The 15,982-nt window shown below is 38.0% G+C and overlaps 1 protein-coding gene across 1 annotated transcript in view; it reads left to right on the top strand.

Moving 5' to 3' along the window:
* Positions 1–800: 800 nt before the first annotated feature.
* The window catches only part of NSUN3 (NOP2/Sun domain family, member 3), a gene marked incomplete at its 5' end in the record, with an annotated part of 17,528 nt that continues 2,346 nt past the window's right edge, over positions 801–15,982 (top strand). The window contains 4 exons of the mRNA XM_010290350.1: positions 801–904; positions 2,985–3,328; positions 4,980–5,134; positions 5,664–5,785. Of these exons, the coding sequence (XP_010288652.1) occupies positions 801–904; positions 2,985–3,328; positions 4,980–5,134; positions 5,664–5,785 (725 nt within the window). The remainder of the gene's footprint in view (positions 905–2,984; positions 3,329–4,979; positions 5,135–5,663; positions 5,786–15,982) is intronic.

The following is a 15,982-nucleotide window of genomic DNA, read 5'->3' as shown; positions in this document are numbered from 1 at the left end:
TTAATTAAGAAATTAAGAGTGAACAGAAGTAGCTCGGAGCTTAGCAGGTCGTCCGGTGCTACTTTGCGTCAAGTGTTCCGTACGGCGAGGAGCGGTGTTCGGCACGGCGGGGAGGCGGGAGCAGGGACGGTGCCGCGGGCGTGGAGTGGGCTGCGCCATGTCCGTGGGGAGGGAAGTCCCTCAGGATTCCGTGTTTCTCTTCGGGGCTTTCCTTCCGAGTAGCACAAGTTTGCCCGCCCCCAATAAAATATCAAAACTTCATAGGTTAAAAAAAAACCCAAACAACAAAAAAAACCTCCAAGAAGTGTAGCCGATTTTTTTTGCTTATTCCTGGAATAAATTAGTTATTGCAGTGCTTTGTGGCTCAACTCTAGCTGACTTCCACAATGAATCAAATTAGTATCTTTTAGTTAAGCACGTGGATACGTCTTGGCAGAGGTGATCATAGTGAGTGATCATAATCATGCCATGCTTATATTGCTCCTGGTATACTGGAGTCCCAGGAACCACTCCATTATTCGCATAGTGGATGCGAAGGAGTATTAACAGCAAACTTTAAATGGCCTCTTCACAGGTAGGGAAGAAGAGAGTATGCTACCTTAACTTGTTTGTTCTCTAAAATTTCTGTTATGTCTCACATGTGTGATGTGACCTTGATATTTGAGCATCCTAATATCACTGATACTAAGTTGATTTAAATTAATAATACATTCTTTTAATAGTTCTAGTGAGACATACGGGGCGTTTAATTTGTTTGTTTTCACTGCTTTTCTTTTTTCCTCCATTCTCTGAAGCTGGAAAATACAACAAATAGGAAACTTCAAAAGCAGATTTGTCAAGTCGTTCTGGATCATTTTGAGAAGCAGTACACAACGGAACTGGGAGATATATGGACCAGTGTCAGGTCTGTTGTTTTGGGGAGGTAGGGGAAGGAGAGGTTGTGTTATTTTTTGAGTGCTTCAAAAAATAACTTTGAAGAGAGTCATGGACTCTAACAATTACTTCAGTTTATTTTCAGTTTAGAGCTAGTGTAAAAGTGTTGAATAACAGAAGACTGACGCTTGGAATTTTTTGGTTTTTTCCTTGACATTATTCTTTTGGATGTGATGAAGTTTCTGTTCTCCTGTATGCATGTGCACTGCAAGGAGACTGCCATTTTATGTGTTTGTTGACCATTTTGTAAAAACGTGGTCCAAAAAGCATCCCTTTATACTTAACAGCTGCTGTTAGGAGTTTTTTTCCCTACGGCTTTGTAGTATTTTGAGAGACTGGGGCAAAGGTGTTAGAAGTACATCCCCTGATTTCTTTCATTAGAAGAAATTGAATATTAACAACACTTACAGAAAAGGCTATTGCTTAATTTGGGCCTTGATCACACAGCTGCTAAATAACTAGTTGTGTTATTGCAAGAAGACGTTTTCCTTTCCCTGCTCGCTGGTGGTTGTCGCTCATAGGAAAGCCATCAGAAGAGCCCTTCTGGAGATGTTCACTGCTTAGCATATATACTCTTGAGCAGGAATTTGAACAAAAGCAGTAGACTTTGACCTAAAGTGCATGAGGAGGTGTCGTGGTTTAGCCCCAGCCGGCAACTAAGCACCATGCAGCCACTCACTCACTCCCCCTCCCGCAGTGGGACGGGGGAGAGAATTAGAAAAAAACTCGTGGGTTGAGATAAACACAGTTTAATAGGACAGAAAGAAAGAAACAACAATGATAATACCAACAAAGGAATGTACAAGAACAAGTGATGCCCAATACAGCAATTGCTCACCACCCAGTGATCGATAGCCCATCCCCGAGCAGCGATTTCTGCCCCCCGGCTAACTCCAGTTTATGTACTGGGCATGACGTCGTATGGCATGGAATATCCTTTTGGCCAGCCTGGGCCAGCTGTCCTGGCTGTGTCCCCTCCCAGCTCCCCGTGCACCCCCAGCCTCCTTGCTAGCAGGCCAGCACAAAAAGCTGGACTGTCCTTGACTACTTAACAACAACCCAAAACATCAGCACATTATCAACAGTTTCTCATCCCAAATCCAAAACACTGCCTCACACCAGCTTCTGTGAAGAAAACCAGCTCTATCCTGGCTGAAACCAGGACAGGAGGGCTCCTATAATCAGTGTCATGTTACTTTGAAGGGAAAAGCATCTTGTGTGATTGGAGTCTTGGAAACCACATGATTCCTCTGAGTGACCTCTTTGGACTAACAAGTTTAAAAAAAGTGTCTCCATTGTTTAAGAAAAAGCTTAGGTGTATAGCATTAGTAAGTAAATCAACTTAAGAACTCTTTTAGGTTGGATCAATGTGTATTTCTCTTTTAGACAGTGAATATTCCTGAGGGGTATTTTTTGAGGCTAAATGAAAAAATACTGAGAGAAATTTGAATACAAAATGGGGGAAATCTGTGTAAGAAAGGTCTGAAAAGGTGAACTGAAATATGAACAAGCATGTTCCTGCCATGTAAGCACTGCTTTTTTTACCGTCTTCTAGGAATTGGCTGGCTTTTTTCTGGCCCAGTGTTCGCAGAACATAAAAGGAAATTTAGAAAAGAACACTTGTAAAAACGGCATTTTCTGGTGTCGGCTGGAATAACTGTTGCAAAGCCAATGTGATTGTTTTTTGTTGTGATATTTACAACTAACATTACAGTTGTCTTTGTCTCTAGGGAAGTACTTTATAGTCAGAAAGCATTACGCTTCATAATTTGTAACTTCTACAGTCATTTGTTAAAGAATTAGGAAAAATAGAGACCATTTTGTTTCTGAAGAAGTTAGTGTTTTAAATGCAATAAATAGAACAGTGGCTTGATTTCCTGTTAAAATTATTTTCCTGCATACTTTTCTTAATCATATCTAATCAAAATTATTTATTTTTGATTGTACCATAATCATCTGAGGGTGAGGTTGTTATCCTTATGCAAGAAGCGCTATGGAAAGCTCATTTTATTTGCCAAGTTATTAAATAGCTTTTCCTTTTTTCAATCTAGAGATGTACTCACATACCCATTGTGCTGGCAGTATGCCGTCCTGCTTAACAAGTTCAGCCAGTCTGCTGAACTGGAGAACACCATGCGTGTGAAGGGATATCATCCTGCCTTTCAAGGACCTTTGCCCTATCTTCCGGCATCCTTGAAGTGTTACATCAGGAGAATTCCTGGGAGATTCCCTGCACAAAAGCACCAGGCTGGTAAACTGAAAGAGTATTATCTGCTGAATGCTGCTTCGCTCTTGCCAGTGCTGGCGTTGGAAGTGAAAGATGGGGAAGATGTTTTGGATCTCTGTGCTGCACCAGGGGGTAAATCAGTAGCTATACTGCAGTGTGCTGATCCAGGTAATGTATTGAGGTGCCGTTAGAAGCAGATCCTTCACTCTGTGCCTGGGTTATTTTCAGTTGTGCCTGTGTCCTGTACAAGATTTGAATTGGGGGCAAAAACCCAAACAACAGTTTATATCCCAAGGAGTTCCATGCTGTTTAGTGAGATTTTTATGAAGTCTTTTTACTTAAAAGAGGATGAAAAATGCAGTAGTTATTTAATATAGGTTACTGCAGACTGACAGACAAAAGTGAAGTAGCTCTATGTTTTTCTTCCTCCACTGGTTCCGTTATTGTTACTTCTCAAGAAGTTACTTAAAATCATGTAGATTTGTTGGTACAGGGAGGTAAGTAATCTGCAATCTTAGAATACTCATACTTTTTTTCTTCTTTTCCTCTGCTGCCTCTCTGGCCAGTGCTATGCAAATAGTATAAGTAAATTTAAGTGTACTGATGTAAAACAGCATAAACAAATGAAATGTGCAAGATCTAGGCAGAGGGAGAAAGCTTGTGATGAGGAATTCATCTATATCAGTATTCAATAAGCTCTGTGTCTCAATCCACCTGGATGTTGCAGAAGGGCACTAAGATAATCACAATATTTAGAAGGCAACAGCAAGCAGTAGCTCACCTCTTCTAGGCCAGGGAGTTAAAGCAAGATGTGATTGCTGTTTCCAAGTTTATATGTTAGCTTGGGGTGATAATTGTCTCAAAATGTTCATATCACCTTATGTTCTTACTGATGAGACCATAACTAAAACCACCTGTACCTGTTGATGACAGCTGGTTCTCCCTCCCTCTTCTAGAGGAATGAGGTGATGCCAGTGAGGTAAATTAAATGTGGATTGCCCTTTCAAAAGGTTTGGGAAAAAACTCCACATTTATTCTATGACTGCTTCTGAAGATACCAAATTGTTGCTGAGAACATAAGATATAAGGAAATTGATTCTTAATATACCTCAGTGCATGCTAAGATGTACCAAATTGTGTGTGGCAAACGTGGTGTAGGACAGCCTGTGGAGACATGAAAGTAGAAATTTTATTAAATTAGGAAACAGGACTAAGAGGCAAAAGTATGGTGTGTTTCTCGTCTGGGTACAAGCAACCACAGTGTTTTTTCTGAAGGGGTAACCACTCTGGCTACGTTGTTAAAAGTAAATGCAACCAAAAGGCTTTTGTTAAAACAATTCTAGCTTAAACTTCAAATAAATAAGGGGTTGGACTGCATGACTTAAGATACACAAAATTTATGTTTTATTTATTTAAAAGGCAATTAGTTAATTAATAAGGGGCAATTACTTCATTTAGACAACGGCTCAAGGAGCCCAGAAAGGCACTCATTTAGCACTGGTCTTTGGGTGTGGATCATGTTTAAAGTTTGTTTTACTGTGGAAGTCTATTGCTGCAGTAAGTATTCATTAGTAAATATTTATAGATTGCTCTGTAGGAGCATGTTGGAATTTACAAAAATTCAGCAATATTATAAAATGTGCAATAACATAAGCACACAAGGTGTAAACTCTATGGCAGTCATGGCAAAACAGTAGAACTTCTGAAATCGGTGTAGCTCCTTATATTTGTAAAAAAAAAAAAGACAAAAAAACCCACAAAACAAAAACCATAAAGACTTATTTTAGGGTGTTTACTTCATTTTTTTTAATTTTCTAAGGTCAGTTTCACTGTAACGAATATGATGATTTGAGGTCAAGATGGTTGAAACAGACAATAGAATCCTTCATCCCGGATCCTTTGATTAACTTAATAACAGTCTCTAAACTGGATGGTAGACGGATTGGAGATCTTAAGCCTGAATTATATGACAAGGTAACATTATTACTTATTAGCAAATGACATGTCTGCAGTATGCTTTTTTTTTCTTCCTATGCCGTGCTCTTTTTAATTTTATTTTTGTTTCTGGCCCCGGTGAAAATACCTGGCCTAGCAAGGAAAATCAAGGTCATGTACAGTATTTGTAGAGCCTCAGGATCACTGTATGACACCTACTGTGCATTTGTTCACGTGTTAGATGATACCCATTTAGCCTTGGTAGTGAATTCTGAAGACCTTGTGTTCTTTGCATGATGTGTTATTAGGAAGGGGGAGAAACAAGTGAAAACTATTCAGGTAGAGGATACCTTTGGAGCAGTAATTTCTTATCTTCCCTTTCTCCCCCCATAACTCTATAAAAAACATCTCAAAATAGTAATCAGATCATTTCTGCCCCTAAAAGGGAAAATAAAAAGGGTATTCTAAGTGTTTGCAAAAGTAAGTTGAGCAGGTTTTTGGCATATGGTGTTCAGGAAGTGTGTATCTTTATTCTGAATTGTCTTATTTGCTCCTATTTGTTGTATAGGTACTGGTTGATGCTCCATGTTCAAATGACAGAAGTTGGCTATTCTCTTCTGATGTTCAGCAAGCTACGCTTAGGCTAATACAAAGGAAGGAGTTACCTTCTCTTCAATTCCAGCTGATAAGGTAAGAAGTGCAAAGGAAAGCTATTAAAGGAGCTTTTAATAATTAGTAAAAATGACATGGGGGCAAGATTTTCCACGTGTAGTAACAAAAATCAGGTTTCACCATGTGAAAAGAATGTGAAGAATATGTTGTTGCAATTGCTGTTCAGAATAAAGAGTTAATCTAGGCTAATGTGAATATGGACATTTGTATGGGGTAATGTAAGCAGTGAGGCGTAGGTCTTCTACTACCGTACTGCTGTACAGCCCTGTTAACTCAGCTATTCACATATATATAAGTCCATTTCCAGATGACTCCAAACACGCTGGTACCATATCAGAATATTTTCAGTGGACACAGCTAAAGTGGTTTCAGATACATTCCTCAGCTGAAGCAAAAAGACGCTTAAAATTTTTAATATTTTTTTTTAACTCTCTGTGAAAAATAAATGTGTAAACCTGCCAAGCTGGGCATTCTTTCCGAAACTCCTTTTGCTGCTGCTGCTATTGTTCTTTCACAGAATTATCCCTTATGGTTCTTTATTACAGTCTTTTTGATAACTGAGCTGTAAGTCAGGACTGGTTACCAACCATCACTTAGGTCATTAGTTAATGCTGCTTCAGAATTTGCTTTCTGGGCTGTTCATATGAAGAGGTTGAGTCCACTATTGCATGAATTTAATACCCATTTGAGTCTTTGTGACACAGAAAGACTACTGATCATAATTGATAGGGTAAAAATGTAAAAGAATGTGGGGTTTGGTGTGGGACTGAGGATTGTTTATTTATTTTTTCAAGAATATCCACCCAGTAGTTCAAATCAAGGTTGTCATGTATTACACTTTTTAATGATACTGGCCATAAGCTAGCATTTGTGAAGCATTTCAAACTCCACAGTTTTTCTCATTGGGGAAGAAAAAAAGTGACTTCCCAATAATACCTTCTAGACTTGAGTGGTTTTTGCAAAGTAACAGTCACGCCTGAAATCCATCTGTCAAAGCAAGTTGAGGGAAAAATAACATATTATAAAAAAGAAAAAGTTTTTTTATGGAAAGTTCCCATTGCAGTAGTTCAACATAGTTTTGCACGACTTCCAGTGGAAAAAGGCCCAGCAGAACCCTATGATTTATAACAGAAATATGAGTATCTTATTGCAGTAATGCATCATGTCACCCATTTCCTTTGAAGAAATCAATCACATTTAAAACACTGACCTGTTTCAGTTTTCCCTTTTCAATATTTGACACACAAAATCCAATTTGTGAAGCCCTACCAAAAGAAAGCATAGATCATGCAGGGAAATTTTGAGAATTTGCATAAATCACTCCAGATTGTAATCTTGAAGTGGAGAACTCATGACAGCAGAGACCTTGTTTTAAAAAAAAGGAGACATTTCTGTCAGGCCAAATCAGATTTAATTGAATTATTCCAAAATCAAGAAGAGAACTTTGCTTCTGTTGAAAGTATACTTTACTGTAGCAACAGCAATAAGAATTAGATTCGTAAGGACAAAATACTTTTGATACTTAAGTTGCAATAAAAGGTTGGTAATTTCAATTTTGTTGCTCAACTTAGGTCTGAGTAGTTCTGTAGATTGACCAATCTATTATGCCACTAGAATTTTTTTTGTCTTTTGAAAGATTTTGTAGCATATGAAATAAATGGTTAGGTTGTAGATTTAGAGATTACAAGCTTTATCAGGTAAAATATTTGACATATACTTAGTAAATTATATAGCTGTCTGCTGTATTTTTATTGTTCCTTTTATTCTGATCACTTCAGAATGAATTTCCAGCACTAATGACATCTCAGATCCTGTGCAAAAGGGAAAAATGAAATGATGAGACTAGGAAAGGCTAAGTGATTCATGCAAGTGCATTAGAAGTTTGGCAAAACTAAAATTATGGAATGCTACCCAATTCAAGCCTTTGTTTTATGGCTAGTGTGCAAAATTATAAATAAGAAATTGAGTTTGAATCCTATCTCTGATACTTCCAGTAATATTCAGGAAGGCTGAACCTGCATTAATCCAGCTGTACTGCATTTCGTGTGAGTCAGCTCATGCAAAGCTACCTCTGGTTTATCTGTTCAGATTATTTGATGCTTTATGCTTTTGAGTGTACCTCACCTTGGTTCCTGTATCTGTAAAACAAAAACAAGTATAAAGCTGAATTGCAGCAATTTTGTTGAGTGTAGTGTAAGAAGTATTATGAGATTTGAAGATGAAGCTTAAAGTGCAAAGATCAAGCATTGTTTCAGTTTAACATTAGTATTAAGTATAAGGATAACACACAAATCAGAAGAATAAATGCAAAGAGGAGTTCTGCTTTCATTTCTATCAAGTGACACTCAGCCCAAAATTTGGGATTCCCTCTTTCTTAATCTGTTTTTCAGGGTTTGGTAATTTTGAGCTTTTTTCTTTTTTTCTCTTTTTTTTTTAATTCCTCCTCCCTTCTTTTGCCTTTTTTTTTCCCTTTTTTTTTTGTTTTCTTTCGGTTTTCTTTTTTTGCAGATCAACTTGGGGGGGGGAAGCTGGGAAGGAAGGAAAAGTATTTTTTGCAGTACAGCATAATTAAGTAGATAGTCTTCAGAGAATGAAGATCTGAAGGAAGTGTCGAAACTGATGCAACAGTCTTCCTACTCCAGTCTGAATAAAATCTGAAATGTAAATAAGTGTCATAAATGTTGAACAGCAAATGTTATAAGCAGGGTGGGCACCACTGATTTGAAGGAAATTGAAATTGCAATGATTGTTAATACCAAAACTAAAGCATCCCTGCTGAGTGCTATAATCCAGGAACACACTGCAAATCTTGTTATTTGGAGTGTTCATGCAGAAAACAAATTGCAAAGTAAGGAAGGAAGGTTTATTTCCTCATACTGAATGCTAGCACAAAATGCAGTTGTTCCTGTACGTGAATTGACCAATGCTATCAGTTCTCAGATAGAAATTAAAGTTTGTGTTAAGCTCAAGTGCATAGAACTTAGTGGCGAAACTGTTATGGACATTGTCATTATTCCTAGAGCAGTTATTGCAGCTGAAAGAAACTGTATTAGGGTTCAGCTGAAAATAAATCCAACAGGATACAATTTAGAAAATGCAGCAAAGGCATTCAGAGTACTGTAACTCTTCTATATGCAACACCTCTCAGTAATTAAACAGCTCTGATAGAGTTCTGGTCCATGGGAGCTCAGACTAACTTCAAAAGATACATATTGGTTGACTTTCCTTTTTTACCTCTTTTTCTCCCTAGTAGTTAGCTACAAGGATGATTATTTTGAATACTTATGACATGCATGCACAAAGTTAAGAATTTGGGGGGCATGAGAAGTTTGAAGTATGTTTTGGATTACTGGTGGCAAAATAAGCCATACAAATGCTCTTTTTCCTAGATGATCTCTTGGGTCTTATGTGTTCTCATTTTTCAAAACTCAGGATGAAGCACTAAGCTTAGTTGAAGAAATACAGAACACTTTATTCTTCCTAGTTAATGAAATGTTTCAATCCCTGTTTTGCTTAGAAATACAATGATTTTTAAGGAGCTATGTCTGTATATGTGTATATATAGTTCTGTGTAACATACATATCTTCTCTTGTAAAAACTATGCACCTGGAGTGCAACACTGAGATAAAATGAATGTTTCCTTCTATAAAGAACTTTTTTCCTTTGGATATCAATCTTAACATGGTATTTGAAACTGCTGACCTTTTTCAAGAAAAGGTTAGCAGAAGTTTTGGGTTGGTTTTTTTTTTTCTTTCTCATTTAATAGTTTGGGAGGCAAGAGGGTTGTGCATATGCTTTTACTTGGAAGGAGAAATAAAATAAAAAAACTCAGCCCAAATGTTCTGAATCTATTTTTCTGAATTAAAGGGTACTTAAGCTATTATTTAATGTCATATGTAAGTAACCAGGTGGTGTGCAAGTGGCTTCATAAAACTTTTGATCTGTGTTTGTCTTGCTGCTTCAGTCCTGGGCTTCACCAGAGCAGAGGATCATGCAGCCACTTTGCATGGTGGTTTACCAATCTGCACACCTGGGAAGTAAAATGAGTTTGACATTTTCCCTTAAGTCGTCAGGTAAAATGTGCAACTTAAGTCTCTAAAGGCTATTCTACATGCCACAAGACCTGCTTGATTTTCTCGAGTCCAGGCCTTTGAAAATATATCTTACTTAGAATAAATGTTAAAACTTGTGATGAAAATGTAGGACACAGATATAACAAACCTTAAGTTACAAGCTGCTCGGTTTTCTCTGGTGTGTGAAAATTAGTGACGTGATTTCATAGAATACATTTAGTCATAGATTTATTTGTTGGAAAGTCTTTTTCACATAGTGTGTAGGAAGTACTGTGATTTACTGGAAAAATCCTGATACTCCTCCTCCTGCACTCTGTCACCTCTGTGTTTTCACTGAAGTGTAGAGTTTTCCACATGTACATAGAAGAAGAATTGTGTGCTTTTAATTGTGGGTTTTTTTGTTCTTGTTGTAAAGTGAAGGCAAAAATTGTTTTTTAAAAATACACCATCATATATTTAGTATATGGTACTACTGCACCATTTCTGCTTTGATTAAGACAGAAGCCTTCGTAGCACATGGGCATGTAATGATGAAGCAAAAAGGAAGATACTTGCAATTAGCTAGTTGTCGTATCCAGGCAAAATGATTCAGTTTTGCTGTTGATTTGCTACTGATGAAAAAAATCTCAGCCTTTAACGTTCATTGCAAAGGCAAGGGGAGCCAGTGTCTTGAACCTTTAAAAAAATTTGCTATTGTAGAAATTGCTTGAGTTTTAGTGTCAGGCATTAGAAGGATGGCAAGGCTGAATGTCATGGGGGAAGGAGAAGCACAAGGGAGTCCCTCCAGAAATACAGCAGCCATCTTGTGCCATAGATTTCTGTTTCAGCATGTGCTGGTCTCCTGCACAGGAGCTTCGTAGGTGAAGTTCAGGGACATTCTGGAGTGACCTGAGGGAATTCTGAACCGCGGCTCTCGAGAGGGAGAGGTGAGCTGAGGAAGGAAGTGAAGTGGATGCCATTTTCTGTGGAGAAGGGAAAGAAGGCACATCGGAAAGTGGAGAAAATCGCATTGGGAATTGCTTCATCACACCGTTCTTCAGCTTTTTCCCTGGAATTTTTCCCTTTGCTCCTCTGTAGCGGACCATTTAATCCACCTGGCTTATCCATAACCATCTAGTCAGTCAGCTCCACTGGGAATTTTTTAGAATTCCCGCTGTTGGACCAACAAACCTTCTATGAGTTGCGTGGATGATTCTGTCTTTAACCACTTTCCATCTTGGAAAAGCTGAATAGTTCATATAGACCAGTGGCCTCAGGCTCCAAATTTGCCATGGTGTTCAGGGTGTCTTACTGGGCAAACCATGCTCTTCTGTACATGCTTGCCCCTCTGGATGAGAACAGTTAGATCGCTGCTGACTAGACAGGGAGTCTTTATTTTTTGTTCTGATTCCCTGTGCTTAAATGTGTCATGTTTGTGCAATGCCATTCCCTGAAACACAGTTGGTTATATTGCTGGAGGTATGAGGCATTTAACTGAGTTTTTTAGGCTTATGGTTGGTTTGAATTTCTTCACAGAGCACGTGCTGTGGCTGTTGTTGTGGTTCCGTTTTGTATTCCATCAGAGATGTCGAAATACATGGTTTATGATTTTTAACTACTGCCTGCTTCCTTAAGCCTTTGCAGTGCCCTGAGAGTAACTTATGGATCAAGTCCCTTATGATATGTTGCTAAACAAAATTTATTGAATTAATAAATAGATGCACAAATGAAAAATAAGCTACCAGCAGCTAAGGTAGCTGTTTTGGTATCATGGATTTAAATTCAGACACAAATTTTGCTTTAATTTCACCTTCAGTCCTTTCTATGTGTATGTGTTTTTCATAAGCTGTAATGAAAAATGCTAACTCTAAAGCTGCGTGGTGAAGTCTGTAGCGGGCTTCAGGGGTCTTTTGTTCTCCCTTCTCTAGCTGAGAAGGTTCTGCTTGGGCTATATATGTTTTTCTTCTTGCAAGTAATAAGTTTAAGTTGGTAAGAGGGATGGACCTCTGAGAGGGTATAACCTAAGAAGGTAATTCTGGGATGACTAAAACGGTGGAAGGGTTGAAAGTTTGTCACAGCAGTAGTAGTGGATTACGTCTGGCTGCTGGAGGCTAGCCAGATAAACAGCCTTGCTGTTAGTGATACTGAGCCTGCAGAAGCCCAGCATGTGCGAGGCAGCTGCAACATTGAGAGTGGAAGCAAAATTCTTGAGCGTTGCATTGGCACTTGTGGCTCTTAAATCTGAGAATGGGAAATAAACCAATCTGTTACCATTACGTTACAGTTCTGGTATTGCGAAGGGTATCTTGTAGCCCTGTGTTAACAGGATGAGTATTTCAGAAGTCACCATGCATTAGAAGAGAAAACTCAATGTTAAACTGAAGGTTTGGTCTTTGCTTTAGAAGAAATACAGAAATTAAAATTGTTTGCTATAGAAATGTTATCGGAATTATTGTGACAGATTTTGGCTAGAGCGGAACAGGGTGGGTTTTTGGGATATGTGGTGTTTGGTTTTGGAGGTTTTTTTGGTGGCTGAGTCTACTTTCATTTATAGTACACTCTAATGCTGAACAAAAGCAGTTCACTTCATGTTTCTCCTGTTGCTACTGTGTCATTCTGAACCACAATGTCCCTCCACAAAGCTTAGAGAGGAGCAGAGGGAGTATGTGCTTGGGGTGTGGAGAGAATACATGAACTCATGTCTCTGTCTCTTGTGCACCTCTGTCACTGCCCATCACAAAGCAATAAAAAAATTGGTGTTTTGACTCAGGAGGAATTTCCTTATCAATTTGACTTGGTTTGGAGGAAAAAAAAAAAAGGCAAAACCTTTAACATGCAGGCCATATTACTGCGAGGTATTTAGAATCTTGTAAGAGGAAGAAGGAAATGTATGATCTCTTTAGTCAATAAAAAAATTAGGATTGAGGATAAAAGGAAATGCATCTTGAGATGCTTTATTTCTTGAATAGCTTATAAAAGGGTTGGCAGTGTTTATTCTGATCAGACATTATCTTGCATATTGAGCAGAAATACATCCCAGTTGCCAAAAGATGGCACTGTTGAAGTGTTGTATCATTTTAAAATTGCCCTAAATATACGTAATCTTTTTACTTGAATACTGAAAATGGTTGAATGATTAACATAATTAATACTGACCCTTCCAATGGCATGCAACACAAACCCAAGAACAAGGAGGACTATGGTGGACATGCAGGTGCTAGCTATACTATGAAATATATAGTGTCTGCCTAGTTTTAAAAGGATGTTGGAGACACTAAGACCTTTATAATGAACAAAATCTCAGCCTATCATGTTTAATTTTCTGTAAGTGTGAGAAATCTTTTGGGGTTTTTGCTAATTACGTTGTAGTTGCATGTAAGAATATTTTGGTTTTATAGTGTTGTTGTGTGGCTCTAGAGTGGTCTTTTTTTTCCCCCGAGATATTAAATAATAATACTGTTTTTCCCAATTTATTGTTAGCATCTTCTCCATTGTTAGATTTAAAGTAAATTTTGAGAAATAAACTAAATAAAACTGCTTTAAAATAACATATTTATTTTAAAAATTTTATCCAGTACTCCTGTAATATGAGGGGTTAGGATACATTAATGCATATTTGGTACCTCTGACTTCCATAGTACAATACGTGCTGTTGAACCTGTATCCAAAGGCATACCTTGCAAAAATATAAAGTATTGCTAATACATTTTTTTTTTTTTAAACCTCATTTATAATAAGGAGGGGAGCAATCTGCATGTGTTAAATTGTTTCAGAGTACTTCCTGAATGGGCTGCATATCAACCACCCTTTTGTTTGGATTACAGATGTGTCTTGTTTTTATGTGCTGGAAAGATTTAAGTGTGGATTTGGTGGTATAAAGTGATAATGTTAGTAGTTTAAAGCAAGTATGGAAAGCATCAGGCAGGTTTCTACAGAATGATGTGCCAATGAATCTCACTGTCCTGCAGTTTTCCAGCTATTCTAATTCGACGCTATTGATGATTTGAAAATATAATTAAAATTTTGGACTGTTTGATACCACTGAAGTCTCGTAAATTGTCATATGCTAATATGTGCTAAAGCTGTGTTCAGAACCTCAGAAAAGAGCTGACTTTTTTTTTCTTTAGTTTAGCCTGTATGTCGTCTTGGAACAAACGTGCAATAGTACTTGCAGTTTTATAATGTGATTACTTCTTTGGCATACTGCTTTGTATTGTCTCGTGGAAAAACTAGCCTTGGAGATCTTGTATACAGGCCTTACATGGTAAATAGGACATGTTAATGGATTGTTGTGCATTTCGCCAATTTTAGTCTTTTCTGCTTTGCCTTGACTATCTTCTGGTGCTAAAACAATAACCTCACACTCCTGCAGTGGTGTAGCACGGTAGCATGCAGCATAAAAGCTTGTCAGCTGCCGACAGCGGTGCTTCTTTAGGGTCTTGATTGCAAGTACTAATGGGTTGTCATGTTACTAAAACAAAAATGGTTATAGGGAAAGGTGAAAAAGTCATGAGGCTCCGGGAGAAGTTTCCTGTACCTTTAATGTGTATTCTTATGTTTCTCCATATTGAGCTTGAAACTGCAGTATCAGTGCCTCTACCATGTAAAATTAGTTATGGTAAATGTATATACCTGAATTTAAAATTATGAAATTAAGTATTACTAGATCTATTTTAAACTGAAAGTTTTAGTACTTTAATAAACATGAAGGTCATGTGTACCAGTAAGAGAAAAGTGATTGCAGATTAATTACCCTTAAGTAATGTATTTTATTTTTAAACAATGTATTATAAAAGAGGAAGGTGAAAAAATATTTTAGGGTCTTCTGCCCTAGCATCCTTTTTAATCAGTCTAGATTTTGAGCCCATTTTTGGAAGTTGCAAAGCTAAGAGTTGAGCTTTAAGTAAGGATTTGGGTATAATCGAGATGTCTAATGTAGGAGGAATTTTACATTCTTAGATGGTGGAGTCATAGTAGCAGTGGTGGGTTCTGCTAGATGTCTGTAAGGTATGCTCCAGCTCTGACCCCTATCCCTTGCATAAGCTTGTTCCCCTCCATCGATTATAGAGGAAGACTAGTTTCTTAAATTTATTTGAACAAATTCTCCTATGAATGAATTCTCTGTTATGCTGATGACAAGGGGACCAAAGTCCCTGAATCTGCTTAGCCCAGAGGAGTATCACCCTGTGACTTTGAGCCCAACACTTCTTCACTTTGAATTTTGCAGCTCAGTGCAAGTTTATCAAAAGCCAAGCACGGCTTAATCAGGGATGGCGGTCGGTTGACTTTGAACACAGCCACTGAAACAACTGTTGCTGAACTTGACAAGATGGATAGATACATTGATTAACCTTGCTGTGTAAAGTAATCCTGCTTAGATATTTTAATTCATGACTTAGGTTCAGAATAAAGATAACTGCACTGAGCAGCCTGACCTTCTTGGGTCATTGGCCAATGAAGATTCCCAAGCTGAGAAGGCTTAGAGTTAGGGGTCTTTTGATGTGAGATTTCCAGGATTTTGTTCAGAAGCCTGTGCTGCTCTTTCCTCTGAATCACTGCCACAGCAACTCAGTTGTAGAAGCACGGTGCCTTTGAAAGTGTTGTCTTGAATAGTTGTTAGTTTATATATGGTGAGAAATGGACACTTAGCAAGCATCCAGGCTTTTAACCCTGTAAGCTGTAGCTTATCTACTTTTTTGGTATTTACCTTTACATGGTAAAAATATTTTCTCGCTTGTTTAAATGTTCATGTAGTATTCAACTTACAGGTACAAAAGCAGTTTCCGTTATCTGCTTCTATGACTAAAGTTAGCAGGTATGGTAAAAGTACATCTTGACTGTCATGCAAAAAACACTTTTCACATTTCCAAACCAACTAGCTGCCCTCTCATGGCTTTCCGGTAGGCATGGAAAAGGTATAGCTGGAGGGGGAAATTCTATGCAAATGAGTAAAGCGGGTGATTTCTAATAGTACTGTGAAGATCAGCCAACTTTTGAGGGCCCGTTGAGACTTCAGCCATGTTCTCTTCGAGTTCTAATGTGAAAGCTAGAAAGCAAGCAACTATTACATGGGCAAAAAAAATGCTTTTGTGTTTTCTAGTACTGGTATGAGTCCAAGGAGACAGGGGATCAGTATGTGGTTCTCTGGCTGGCTGTTTGTTC

This window comes from Phaethon lepturus, unplaced genomic scaffold (genome assembly GCF_000687285.1).
Source record: "Phaethon lepturus isolate BGI_N335 unplaced genomic scaffold, ASM68728v1 scaffold8557, whole genome shotgun sequence".
In the NCBI taxonomy this organism is placed as follows: Eukaryota; Metazoa; Chordata; class Aves; order Phaethontiformes; family Phaethontidae; genus Phaethon; species Phaethon lepturus.
This window is presented reverse-complemented; position numbering and strand designations above follow the sequence as displayed.